This window comes from Caretta caretta, chromosome 14 (genome assembly GCF_965140235.1).
Source record: "Caretta caretta isolate rCarCar2 chromosome 14, rCarCar1.hap1, whole genome shotgun sequence".
In the NCBI taxonomy this organism is placed as follows: Eukaryota; Metazoa; Chordata; order Testudines; family Cheloniidae; genus Caretta; species Caretta caretta.
In genome coordinates this window covers 47020433-47034430 of record NC_134219.1, presented here as the reverse complement: position 1 = coordinate 47034430, position 13998 = coordinate 47020433, and the positions used below count along the sequence as shown (strand labels likewise).

Here is a 13998-nt window from a genome sequence, read left to right as displayed (position 1 = left end):
GACGGGGAGGGGCATGACTCCAGGATCCTCCCCTTCTAAAGGCTGGAATACCACTGGCAGCCCACAATACTTTGTACATTTTCCCAGAACCACCTGCTGCAGAGAGCTGTGCCATGAGCTAGGCTGTAGGGACCTCTGGAGTCCCACAACACAGCGACCCAGTGATGGCGGGAAGAAATGCTGTGTAGAGCTGGGTGTGGATGTGACGGGTGCTGTTTTCCAACAACTGTACTGCAGGGTGGCCCTGCTGCACCCTTGTAGGGATCCACAGCGTCCGGTGCAGCCACTCCACAGTCTTTCGTGGTAGAGCCTCCCTTTGCCAACTGAAACCACAAGGTGTTTCCGGACTCACAAGAGTAACATGAGACAATGTACACATAGAAAACACCTGTTTGGTGTGCAAAGTTCAGAATCAGCCCATTTCTGAGAACACTAAAACGAAACTAAATTAGTCTCTTCTCTGCAGAAGCAGCCATGGCTGCTGCGAATCCAGCACAACAGCTCCTAGGTGAACTGACTTGTTCAGTGTGTCTAGATTATTTTAAAGATCCAGTGTGTCTGGACTGTGGCCACCATTTCTGCCAGGCCTGCATCACTCAGCGCTGGGAGGCATTGAGTACAAACTTCCACTGTCCTGAGTGCAGAGAAACCTTCTCCCAGAGAAACTTCAAACCAAACAGACAGCTAAGGAATATTGTAGAAGCTTCCAGAATGTTTACACTGGAGCCAACAAAAGAACCAGAAGTTGGGACAGTGTGTGAAAAACACAACGAGGATTTAAAAGTCATCTGCCAAAAGGATCAAATACCCATTTGCTCCGGTTGCCACCTGTCCCGAGATCACAGAGAACACTCTGCGGTTCCCAAAGAGGAAGGTGCTGAGGATTACAAGGTAAGAAATCACAGGATGGTGTAAAAGCAGGAATGGCATTTTAATAAAAAAATTATGGCAAAAAATGCGGATATGGTTAGACACCCTTATGAACAATACTTTAGCAATGAGAATAGACTTATAACACGCTGTTATTAACCTGTTCTGGCCCCAAACCATTTTTAACACCAATAAGGACTCAGAAAAGTCAGTTCTGCATTGGCCCAGGGGCTGAAATTTATACATCTAGCACAGTACTATTAAAATGGAACTGCTGCTGACCTGGGATGCATATTTTGCTAGAAATGAGAACTTCTTGTGTGCATGTGTTGTGTACTTGTCATGAATCAGTGCAGCCACAGGAATTGCTGGATTTTCCTGAAAAAAGGCACACGAAGGGAGAAAGTAAGTCTCCGAGCTGAAATGTGGCATACGAAAGAAGTGTAGTTAGCTTCAATATTATCACCTCTTTAAAAAATACCAATAGCTTCTGGAAGATCCAAACTTACAGGGATTTCAGGGACCTGACAGAACTGATACACAAAGCCTTCCAGGGCACAGTGAAGGTCATACCACATAAGTCATTGTGGCTGATTCGATTTTTTTTTTCTGTTTTTCATACACAATTTTTTTTTTGTTGTGTATTTTTGGGAAGAGTCACTCTCATACGTGCAGCTGAGACATTAGAAAAGGAGTATTAGTAGCACTTTAGAGACTAACCAATTTATTTGAGCATAAGCTTTCATGAGCTACAGCTCACTTCATCGGATGCACTGGAGTCTGTTATTTTTCACTGGCAATTTTTAGAGAGGCCTAAATGTTTCTGCTCCACAACTCTGCCATCTGTACTGTCAAATGTATGACCATGACATCTCCAAGGATATTGTCTCATATTCCTATAGGGCACACATTGGTCAGGTATTTCATCTTGTCCCAAATAATGATCAATCACTTTGTCCACATTTCCATCAAGAATTTTATATCCATATCTGTGACACACAACCTCATCTGTATTGGTCAGCCTTCGGAAATATCTCTTCCTTGCCAGAAGATCCCCCGTTGGGAAAAGATGTCTTCCTCTGTGGATCCATTTGTCTTGATCACACCTCCGGTCATCTTTTTTTTTTGTCCTCTTTTTCTTTCATAATTGTATGCAAGCAGCTGTCTGGTTTTTTTTTTGTTTTTTTGTTTTTTTTTTTGGCTTAGAAGCTGGAAGAGTCGATATTTTGTGCTTTACAGGATTTTCTTAAAATATCCAGTACTTTTGCAATGAAAGTGGTCCCTATATATATAGTCTTTTTTTCCTCCAGTCTGTGTAGTTATAAACAATCTATTTTATTGTATTTGTGCACCTGTGAACAAATTTTGTTTTTGTTAAATTTTGTTTTTGTTTTTGAGGTTTTGTTAAATCTTCTTCTGCAAAGCTTTGTGCAAATCAGATTAGAGTTGCGGGTGAGACACACCACTGACTGGACAATTGTCAAGATGTGACCAATGTTAGAGCAGGATGATTAAAGTAGAATAATGTATTGCATTTAAGTAACACACACTACCAACTCAATGATTGGCAACAATGATAGGGACTTAGGAGGTTAGTCGCCTATTCTGAACAGACTTATGTGCCATGCAACCGTACACCTGGGATTTTCACACCCTCTAAGCAGCTCTGTGCATTCTCGACACCGATTGAGAGCTATGTGCTGGGGGGAATGTCAAGGCTCCAAACTGCAGAGGTGAAAATGGGGTGAAAACAGGTGTTCCCACAGGTACTCGCTTTCTTCCTGCTTCAGAATCCATGTATTAGCCCTCATGGAATACCCACACTGTCCCCTTCACTGACTGCTCCCTGACACCATTTCTGTGGTAACATCTTAGCTGGCCTATGAGTGAGCACTTTCAGGGTTCAGTGACGGAAGAGTGAGATTAGAGTAAGGAAATCGACTTGCAGGGGGCAGACAGACAAGGTGGGTGAGATAACATCTTTGGACCAACTTCTGTTGGTGAGACAAGCTTTTGAGCTTACACCGAGAGAGGCAGCAAATCAGCTGCAAAGCAAAAGAGAGCAAGAGAGACTCAGACTTTTTAACCAAAGCCATGCAGTAGGAGGCAAACAACTCATTTTCATCCTCTGGGCTACTTTCAATCAGAGTGTTTTAGTAATAATTAACCCCTTGATCATTTGGACCAAAGAGAGAGAGAGACCACAAGCATGAGAATGACTGACTGTACAGTGGTTAGAGCACTCTCCCATTTAATTTATGTATTTGATATTCTTGCAAATATAAATAAATGGAGGGAAATCCTCCAAAAACAACCAAAACTAAACCAGTTTTTCTTTTGTTAGGACCAAATTCGGAGCCGTTTGGAGATTCTGAAGAAAGAGAGAGACGAGATTTTGTCATTTAAATTGAGTGGGGAAAATAAAAGCCAGGAACTGCTGGTAGGTGCCGTTATTACTCAGAAGCAAATGTGCACAGGGACATTATCAACACACTGCTTAGTTTGAGTGTCGTAAGAGGACTAGTGAGTAACACAGTCTCATCCGTGAAAGGTGATTCCTTCTTTATTCTCATTGTAAAGAAAAACTCTTCTGCTTTGAGAGTCAGCAGGAAAATGCAGCATTAAAGAAAGAGTTTTAATAATCCAAATATTTTCACTGATAATTCCCATGTAATTTGTTTAATTAACAGTATTTTCTCCTTTAGTCTTTCAACTAAAGCTGGCTGAAAATTTTCAACCAAAAAAAAAGCTCCCTGCGGATAAATGGGGTTTAGTGGAAAACAACTTGCAAGACATTTTTTCAATTTTTTTTACCAGAAATTTCAAAATGAAACAAACATTTTTGTGTCCATTCAAACTAAAATTTTCATTTTGTTTTTAAAAAACTTTCTTTTGTTTTTTATTTCTTTCGTTCTACTGAGTGCACTAAAATAATGTACAGGGGTTTTTTACCTTTGTTTTTTCCTTTTTCTTTTTGCCACTTTTTCAAAAATGGGAGCTCTTTTGAAGAGGTACAGGAAGGAAGTACAAAAAAGAAAAATAGGGGGGTGGGGGGAATAAACATTATTTTGTTCCACTTCAGGAAAAGGGAGAAACAAAAATGTGAAATTTTTCAAAAGTTATTTCAAGATATTTTTCAAACAAATCAAAAGTTCCATTTTGAAAACTGACAAATGGAAACCACTTTGAAATGTCAATTATTTTTGCGAATTTCCCCACCCCAGAATGTTTTGGCCAGCTGTACTTTCAACAGAGATAACCACAGCTGGACAGTCAGTGCAGCTGCTCTAGGAATCTGCTGCCCCACAGGAGGAGGCTCACTTAGGGCCTAAAACAAAGCACAAGGAAGTCCTTGGAAAGACTATGGGCCAGTTCAGTGAGCTTTGGAACAGACCCTTATTAATATCGCTGCTAGACATTGCCATGAAGAAGATCTGGGTTCCAAATCTGGTCTGATTTCCTTGCTCCTAGGGTACCAGGGGCCAGAGAGTGCTCCAGAAACAGCATGAATTGGTGGACGTCTGACCAGTTCACATGCACTCATTCCAAAGCAATCTGCAAACTCAGATTTGCATGTGCAAAAAGGGGTCTTCCCAGCAGCCCAATTTGTGCTCAAGGTCCCTGTGTGGCTTAAAATCCAAGATTTATGGTGTGCCAAATTTTATGTATCCAAATCTGTTTTCAGAACTCTTGAGAGCAAATGATGGCGCTCAAATGTTAGTCCTTTTTTAAAATGCCCTTTATGTCCAAATGTATTTTAGGAACAGCATGCGTTCCCCAGTTCAAGTCTAGAACCCAAACTAAGAAGCACTACTGTTTGCTCTCCGAAAATAATCCTTGCCAGTCCAGTTCTAAATCCCACACCTGCTGTGCTTCTTGTTGTTAGAAGGATCTTGTTTTCTGGAATCACAGATTATCTGAATCATGCAAGAAAAATTCATACTCTAAACACCAGTTAAGACTCTTGAAAATCTATTGGAAAATATTCTGTCTACTGAGCATAGAGTATATTCTCCATAAAATGTCAGAAGTTAATTTCTGTGGGGTTGCAATGACGTGCTGCAACGTGCATAAAATGTCCCATGGCTTTATAAAATGTCCCATGACTCACTCCGTAGTCTTGTTCTTGACCTGTGCTTTTCCTGTTTGTATCTCGTCATTTCAGAAACAGCTAGAAACTGAGAAGCAGAAGATTGTGTCTGAATTTCAGCGATTGCGCCAGTTTCTGGAGGAACAAGAGCAACTCCTCCTGGCCCAGTTGGAAGAGCTGAATAAGGAAATTGAAAAGAGGAGGGCTGAGTATGTTGCCAAATTATCTGAGGAAATATCTTCTTTCAATTACCTGATCAGTGAGATGGAGCAGAAGTGCCAGCAGACTGCAAGTGAATTCCTGCAGGTGAGACCGTGTTAGAAACACCCCAGAACCTTTCACAGGGCAAGAAAGTCTCCTAACTCTTCCTTTTGGAGTGTAGGAGTGAATGGTCAGAACACATAGTATTGCTAAAATATACATTATTTTTCCTTATGGGTTTGATCAAATGCCCATTAAAGTAAATGGAAATATACTTCTTGAGTATGAGCGTTGGACTGAGCCCTAAATGAAAAGAAATTCTTCTTTTGAATTCAAGTGGGTGAAGACTCCTCCAAAAATGGTTAACTCCAAACTCTGTTCTCCCTGTCTCTTAATGCAAGAACAAAGAGACCTTCAATAAAATTAGAAGGTGACAAATTCAAAATTGATCCAATGAACACTTTTTCACACAGCACGTAATTAGACTGTGGAACTCATTGCCACTGGATGTCGTTGAGACCAAGCATTTAGCAAAACTCAAAAAGTGATCAGATATTTATATGGATAATAAGAATATGCAGAGTGATATTAAACCTCCATGCTTTGTTGCTTCATCCAATCACTAACTATTAGAGAGAAGGATGAGAATGCGGGAGGCAGATTATCTTACACCTTTCTCTGAAGCATCTGGCACTGTCCACCTTTGGAGACAGAATACTGATTAGATGGACCTACAGTCTGAGCCAGTCAAGCAATTCCTGCGTTCCAAACACTAACTCCAAAAGATGGAACCTGTCATTAATTATGGAAATAGCTAAGATTGAAGCAGAGTTTCCATTTTATGCCTGATTTGGCCACTCTTCCTACATATGCCATAAAAGGGAAAATATTGGCCTTAAAATTGATACATGAGGTCTGAGGCTATGGTGATTGTTTTTTTTTCTGCCACAACTGAAGTTAGTGAGGGAAGCTGTTCATTACTTATGGTACCCTGAAAGTGTAAGTAGTTGTTAGAATTCCAAAAGCCTTCTAATGCTATTTAGAGGCATTTTTTGACACTTAAAATCAAGAAAAGAGGAAAACTGTAGCTGCTATCTAGGGCCAAATGCTGGGGGCAGCTTTCTTCACTCCTCAGGTTTCCTGCATTGATCCTGGGCCTTAGGATAGCGAATGGCCCTGTGTTACTCTGTACCCCACACTCATTGTTCTCACCCAGCCTTCAAGAAGTCCACAGGCCGGGCCTTCAGAACATCTGTTGGCAAGTGGGGAGAAAGTTTACAGCATGGGGGCAGCACAGCCTGGGGGCGTCCCTCCCTCTGGCCCCACTGGAGTCTGCAGGAGGGGATCTTCCCCAAACCTTTGAGTGTTAGGGAGATTTCATGTGCCTGCTGGTTGTCCAAATGTCATTACCCAAAGAGCTAGTGTGCCTCTACAAACAAACTTCCTTCGGCCTGGATCCTGCAGTCAGAGCACTTAGCCAAAAGAGCAAAGGCAACACATTTAATGGTTTTGTTTGCATTAATAAATAACAAATAATTTCACTTTGAACCTCACACTGTGAAGCCAAAGTGAGTCCCCTCCAGAGCAGGAGGGATACTTAGTTTGAGATATGGGACTGAATTTCCTTTTATCTTTCTCCTCTAGGACATCAAAGGCACCTTGAGCAAGTAGGTGGCTCCTTCTCACTGTCCCTTTCACCTCACAAGGCAGAGACTTGATTTTCAACATGAGACCGTGGCCCAGCAGTGCAGAGTGTGGGGGTGGTTCCCAATCTCTCTCCGTTAAATCTAATCTTGGGGCTCTTGTCATTTTAACTAGACTCCAGAATAGACCAGCTTGAGAAGTTATTTACCTACAAGCAAGGTTGTTATTTATAGTGTAGCTGGTGGAATGGAGAACTCGGGGGATTGGGGATGGAGAATGCATTTTTCATTTCGAGGTCATAGACTCCAAACTCCACCTAGGTTGGTAGGGGTGGAAAGTCAGAGCCAGCTGCTGACTATTCAATGAGCTGTTTCTTATTAGGCCGTGAGTTCAATCAGTGGGCTTGGCGTGGCAACAGATACGATGGAAAAGACATTCCCTGCTCTAAAGACTTTGTAATGTGCTATTATCAGTAGCAGTCTCTAGAGGCTCAAGGCAAAATCAGGGCCCAAAATGCGGGGCGCTGCACAGACACGTAGTAAGAGACAGTCCCTGCCCCAAGGAGTTTATGGTCTAAAGAGATGCAAGAGACAAAGGGCGGAGGGAGGAAGGATTAACATCAATTTCAGGGGACATTCAATAAAAACAAACTGCTGCACTTTGGAAGGAAAGATCAAATGTACAACTACGAAATGGGAATTACTGGCTAGGCAGCTGTACTGCGGAAAAAAACACCCCACCTCTGCTCCCTTGAGCAGTGCAAGGTCATTAAGTAGTTTGCCACTCCCTCAAGTGTGGAGTGGACACACACTAGCCTTTGTAAGCTGAGAACCCCTGTGCTAGTGGTCTGACCATTGTACGTATCCAAAGAGCTAAATAAGAACATAAATTATCTTTGAAATGGATAAGTGGATCTCACTCCAGGTGCTGGTACAATAGGTGTCTACATCACCACAAGGATTGTCACTAATTATCTCCCTTAAATAGTGTACAGGATATGTCAGGGGATCCTGCTTCCCACACTCACAATACAAGACCAAGGGGATGCTCAGTGTAACAGAAAGGCAACTAGTGTAAAGCTGAGAAAAGGAAATACTTTTTTTTAAAACACAATTCATTATTAACCTGTGGAACCCATTGCCACATGGTATTACTGAGTTTCATAGATGCATAGAGTTGAAGGCCAGAAAGGACCGTAAGATCATCACGTTTGACCTCCTGTATATCACAGCACAGGCTTCGATTTTTCTCATTCCCCTGGGGGTGTTCGACCTCTGCTTGGCCCCAGACCCTGCCCCCACTCCACCCCTTCCCCCAAGGCCCTGTCCCGCCTCTTCCTGAACTTGCTGCACCCCCTGTACCCCCAGCGCCTCCGATCCCCTGGGGATCAGCTGTTCAGCAGCGGCCAGGAGGCGCTGGGAGGCAGGGGGAAGAGCTGATCTGTGGGGATGCCAGTGGGTGCTGAGCACCCACTGTTTATTTATTCGTGGGTGCTCTAGCCCTGGAGCACCCACAGAGCCGGTGCCTATTTATCACAGGTGCTTAAATTTCCCTCAGTTATTCCTGTGTTCAGCCCAGTAACTTGTATTTGACTAAATCCCAACGTGTGTTGATTAAAGCACCTTCCACAAAGCCATTCAGTCTAGATTTGAAGACATCAACAGACAGTAACGCCTGAAGCTCCCTAGAAGTGGGGAGGGGGGGGCCACCGGTGCCCAAACCATGGCCCCACCCCTGATGTACCTCTTCCCCCAAAGCCCTGCCCCCTGCTCGCTCCTCTTCACCCCCTGCCCCCATCACTTGCCTTTAAGGCAGGTAAAAAGGGAGAAAGCAGAGCTCTCCCACTTGTAAAAGTGATGGGGCCATGGCCCCCTGTTCTGGCGCCCCTGTCAAGAGATGGAGAATCCACCACTTCCCTTGGCAGTTTCTTCCAAGGTTAATCCACCCACACTCTTAAAAATGTCTGCTTTATTTCCCATTTGAATTTCTCTGGTTTCATCTTCCAGCAATTGGTCCTTGTTATGCCTTTGTTGGCTAAACTGAGGAGCCCTTTTGTACCAAGTCTGTTCTCCCGATGACGGTATTTGTACCCCACACTCAAGTGCCAGGGTGCTCTCAGGGCAAGACCTTTTTACCAGCCCTCAAATCATTTTTGTGGGTCTTCTCTGCACCGTCTCCACTTTTTCAACGTCCATTTTAAAATGGGGACACCAGACCTGGATGCAGTTTTCCAATGTCGGTCTCACCAAAATGAAGGGGAAGCTTGTAGTGTCAAAGCTGGTATTGGACCTATTCCTGAGGCCATAGAGAATTTAATCCTCCACGGTCGGCTGAGCTACAACCATTCACTAGAATAAAATACATTTTAGTAAAACACAAATATGAACGGACTCCACAAGGAGTAACACTGGGTTGTTCTTCAGATGTGAGAGGGAGAAGTTTCAGAACCCAGTGGCCTTTTCTTCGGACCTGAAATGGAGAAGCTGGGAATCTTCTCAAAGAACTGCGTCTCTGGAGACCATAATGAAGAAATTCAAAGGTAATAAACAGTCACCTGGGGAATTTTCTCACATATATTACACTGATAATTGACAGAGCTGGGGAAATGTCTGAGGGAAAATAACTGTGGATGGAGATAGTCAACTAATCATTTGGAACCTATGAATTCCCTACTCAGCTCTCAATACGGCACAGACACACTGGGTTAGGGTCCTACATTCGGACTCCCTGCGGGTTTTCCTTTCTTAGCAGCTATGAACGTTAACCTTCACTTGAGCTTCCTGCTGAATTAACTGTTTCTGAAGTATGTTTGTTTGGAATTTTTGTCTGCAAGGCCTCCTGTGTCCTCACAGTCCCTCTCTTGCTTTAGACCAGGGCTGGGGAACCTTTTTTCTATCATGGGCCGTTGACCCACAGAAAAAAATCAATCCAAGGCCACTCCCCTGCGGGGGGACAGAGAGGCTTGGGACGTCCCCCCTGCAGCAGGCCAAGCCGGTGCTCGCGGCTCTAGCCGCACGGTGGGTGCGGAAGCAGTAGCGATGGAACAATGGGGGTGCTGAAAGCCAGTGGTCCCAAACTTTTTACGTGGTGTACACCCTTACCCATGTCTGTGCCCCCTCAGCCCAGAGCTGATGCCAAGACTGGGCTGTGACCTCGCGGGGGAGGCGGGATGCGGACCGGCTGAGGCTGGGACCACAGCTGGGGGTGGGAGCAGAGCCCCAGGTGGGGGTCTGGCAGCCATCCGGTACCCTGGGCATGGAACCCCCACGCAAAACCTGGGGGTGCTGCAGCACCCTCTGCACGCCTAGTCCCGTGGCTCTGCGCAGAGGCTTGGGGCTTCCACCCCATGTCGGGGCCAGTCTGCACTCGCGGCTCCAACCCTACGGTGGGAGGGGGGCGTTGGTGCTGCAGGCCGATGAAATTTAGCAACATGCCAGATCTGGGCCACGGGCCGTACGTTGCCCACCCCTGATTTAGAGATTCTCCACCTTTTATCCTCCAGAGCTGGAGAGAATGAGACCACAAGGTCTGTCAGGAAGGAAGAGCCAATTTTATCAAGTAATAATGATACAGGGGCAGATTTAAAGTTGATTGAATGCTAATCAGGGAAAAGGTTTCTGTGTATTGGTCTGTCTGTGAATTATGTGTTGGTTTCAGAGGGTTTGTCTGCACAGCAATTAAACACCTGTGGCTCGCCCGTGTCCGATGACTCAGGCTCACAAGGTTCGGGCTCGGGCTGGAGCCTAGACTCTGTGACCCTCTCCCGTCACAGGGTCCCACAGCCCAGACTTCTGCCCAGGCCCGAGCATCCACTCTGCAATTAAACAGCCCCATTGCCTGAGCCCAAGTCAGCTGTCATGGGCCAGCCACAGGTGTTTAATTGCTGTGTAAAACATCTCTGGGTATGTCATGTAACCTTAGGTCACGTGCTTTGTTTTCATGTTTGTGGTTATTTTTCAGTGAGTGTGTAATGGTTTGTATTGGTCTGAATTGCACTTAACCTCCTTAACTAAAACTTCATAAAGTTTGTTTTCTTTTCATTTGGCTTTTGTGTTAGAGAATGGACAGTGTGAATATGACATTCAATCTTTTTCACCCTTTTCTTCCTCTAGACTCTCTGTCGTCTAGACAGCGGTTGGACAAAGGTAAATTTCTGGAACCAAAGGGGGAGTGAAAACTTTCATATGAATCATGGTGGCTCATTGGCAGCACTGTCGTTCAGGTTTTGTTTCAAGTTTGCATTTGACAGGAGCTGAACACCGTTATTACTGGTGGCTGCCCAGATCTTTCCTAAAAACAGAAAAGTCGATTCTTTTCTCTATGATAATTTAGAATTAAGACTCACTCATGATCTCGCGCTAGAGCTGTGGCTGAAAAAATATCCCGACATTTGAGAGTTCTAAACACGAGGTTTAATTTTACTTCGAAATCCTGTCAGCTGCCCTGGGTGTGGCTGGGGCTCCCGCTGTCAGCCACCCCGGTGCGGCTCCTTCCCTGCCAGCCTGGGAAGTGGGTGAGGAGACCTCACGGTAGCCCCCAGGCGTAGGGAGGATGAAGAACCCTAGAAGGAGCAGAGGTGAGGCTGGGTGGGCTTTATTATGGCCTGGGAGCTGTAGGGGGCCTGAAGTGAGCAGGGGGCTGGGCGGTCTGTATCGATGGTGGGTTCTGAGCAGATAGGGTGAGTGCTGGGAGGGTGAAATAAGGGCAGTGGGGTAGGGGTGCTGAACTGATGGGGCGGTGATGATGGGGCAGTGATGATGGGGCTTGGGGGACTGAATTGAGGGGGTTTGGGTGGGGACAGAACTGACGGGGGCCTGAGGGACAGGATTAATTGCTGGTCAGGAGATGGGCAGATGTGGGGGTGAGAGCTCCTTCAGCAGGAGCCAAAATCACCTTATCCTGTACATGTGGGAGAGTGGGCAACACTGATTGTCACATGTGCACGCCCTGGGGAGGGGCCAGGGGAGTTCAAACTCAAGAGACTGACCTAAAAATCACAATATAGTCCTTTTTTAAAAAGTCACAATTTTTGGGCCAATCTCATGAGATTTGATCTCTTGAAGTTGGCATTACTGTATTAGCCATTGTATAGCCTTGGGGCCATCAGTGTGGAGTTTGGAAAGTCCCCCTGGTAGACCAGCATAAGACAAGCAGCCATTCAGTAAGTGTGCGGTGTCCTCAACCACACCGCAGCTACACAGAGTCATGGGGGGCCAGTGATGTCTCTAAAAAAGCAGTTTTATACAGGAGGACTTTGGATTCCCTGTAATCTGCTGGGAGCCTCCTATGATGCCAGGATCTCTAATCACATCCGTGGGGAGAGGTGGGTGCAGATGGGGAAAGATTGTCAGGCCCTTTTATGCGGCTCTGTCAGAGCAAAGAGGCCTTAATATGCATGGAAACAGTCCCCAGAAAATAGCTTCTGTGCAAGGGAGCCACCCCCGTCCGTGTGAAGTTGTCATAAGGGCTCTACAGCAAGTCTGCTCCCAGCCGTTATTGTAGGAGTGGGTTGGGGGGCTGGGTTGGGGGGCCATGCTGGGGGCCAGGGCCATCCCTAGGGGGGTGTGGGGTCCGGGGCTGAAGTGACAGATTCGTTTCTTCTGCGACTGACTGCACCTGCTTGCAGCGCCCCCTAAAGCGTGGGGCCCAGAGTGGTCAGCCCGATTCACCCTACCCAAGGGTCGGCTCTGGTGGGGGCATAGACAGGATGCATCACACTATGGCTGCACTCTGCTTTGCAACGCTGAGGCCCCTGTAACTAGGGGCCAGGGAGACTAAAGGAAGGACAAACGTGTCTTAAAACCACCTCCCTCTAACCCCCCTTGTCTTTCCCCCAAGCACACGGATGGAATAACTGAGAATCAGACTCTGGGTCTGGGAGCCTGGCTGAGCTGAGCTGATCCTTTCACTCTGTCACTGAACTGGCTCTGTCAGGGGTGTGAATCCCCCCTGCACATGGCTGAGATCTCAGCGCTGCTCCCTTTGCAGAGCTGGGTAAATTCTGGAGGGGGGAGCTTCTCTGATTCACCCCCCACCTGGGGCAGGTTCTGTCACTGACACGATCAGACCCTGCCCCAGGGCTGAGCTCTGCCCCTCACCCTCTGATTCTCTCTCTGCAGTGAACGTGACTCTGGATCCAGACACGGCCCATCCCCAACTCATCGTGTCTGCTGATCGGAAAAGTGTGAGAAGGGGAGACACGTGGCAGGATCTGCCCAACAACCCTGGGAGATTTGACACTGAGCTCTGTGTGCTGGGCTGTGAGGGATTCACCTCGGGCCGACATTACTGGGAGATAGAGCTAAAGGAAGGCGAAGTCTGTATTGTGGGGGTGGTCAGAGAGTCTGTGAGCAGGAAGGGAGATATCGATTTTAACCCTGAGCGGGGGATCTGGGCTGTGCTGTGCAGTGAGGATCGGTACTGGGCTCTCACGTCCCCTGATGATCTCACCCCCTTCTCCCCGAGCCGGGGACCCCGCAGGATCCGGGTTTATCTGGACTATGAAGAGGGGCGGGTGGCGTTTTTCGATGCTGGCAACGGGGACCCGATCGTCACTTTCCCGCCGGCCTCTTTCGCCGGGGAGAGAATCCGCCCGCTCTTCTCTGGTCCGTTGCTTTTCATTTCCTTTTCCTCTCTCCTGGGACCATGCGCTTAGTTTGCGGCTCACACTGTGTCCCCGAGGTGCCCTGTCTGGCCCCGTGAAACAGGCTCCTCTAGCCCCCACCCTCCTGATCTCTATGACCTGGAGGACTCCGCCAGTCCTCCCCCCGCACAGACAGGGCTGAAGGGGGGTGACGCTCTCCCCGTAGCTCTATGGCTGTGGAGGTCTGTGTGAGGCGCTCTAGGCTGGGGCTGTATGCTCCTAGGAGGCCAACTCGGTGTGGGGGCCCCCTGTGGGAGGGACCCCTGTGGGAGGGACCCAGCCGAGGGCCAGGGAGAGACCCCTCAACTGGGGGGGAGGCGGGGGGGGGGGAAAGCAGGGGGGGATGCCTGGCTGAAGAGTCGGGGTGGGGGGAAATGGGGGTGTTTCAAATCCTGTTAGCTGATCGTTATTTGGCCACAACCCGCTGATATATATTTAAATACAACTGTTAGCGTGTGTACGGGGTGCGAAGGCTGGAATTTTCAAAGGAACCGAAGCGACGTCAGACTCGTTGATTTCCAGTGGAACTCGTGCTGCTAAGTAACTGCAG

General features: G+C 46.9%; 1 protein-coding gene across 1 annotated transcript; it reads left to right on the top strand.

Annotated features, from left to right (window-relative positions):
* Positions 1 to 414: 414 nt before the first annotated feature.
* On the top strand, positions 415 to 13745 carry LOC125629571 (E3 ubiquitin-protein ligase TRIM7). Its single transcript, XM_048834931.2, has 7 exons — positions 415 to 891; positions 3215 to 3310; positions 5036 to 5266; positions 6806 to 6828; positions 9229 to 9344; positions 10918 to 10950; positions 12925 to 13745. Exons 1-7 carry the CDS (start codon positions 475 to 477, stop codon positions 13458 to 13460), a joined length of 1452 nt encoding a protein of 483 aa, XP_048690888.2. The 5' UTR covers positions 415 to 474; the 3' UTR covers positions 13461 to 13745.
* Positions 13746 to 13998: the final 253 nt, after the last annotated feature.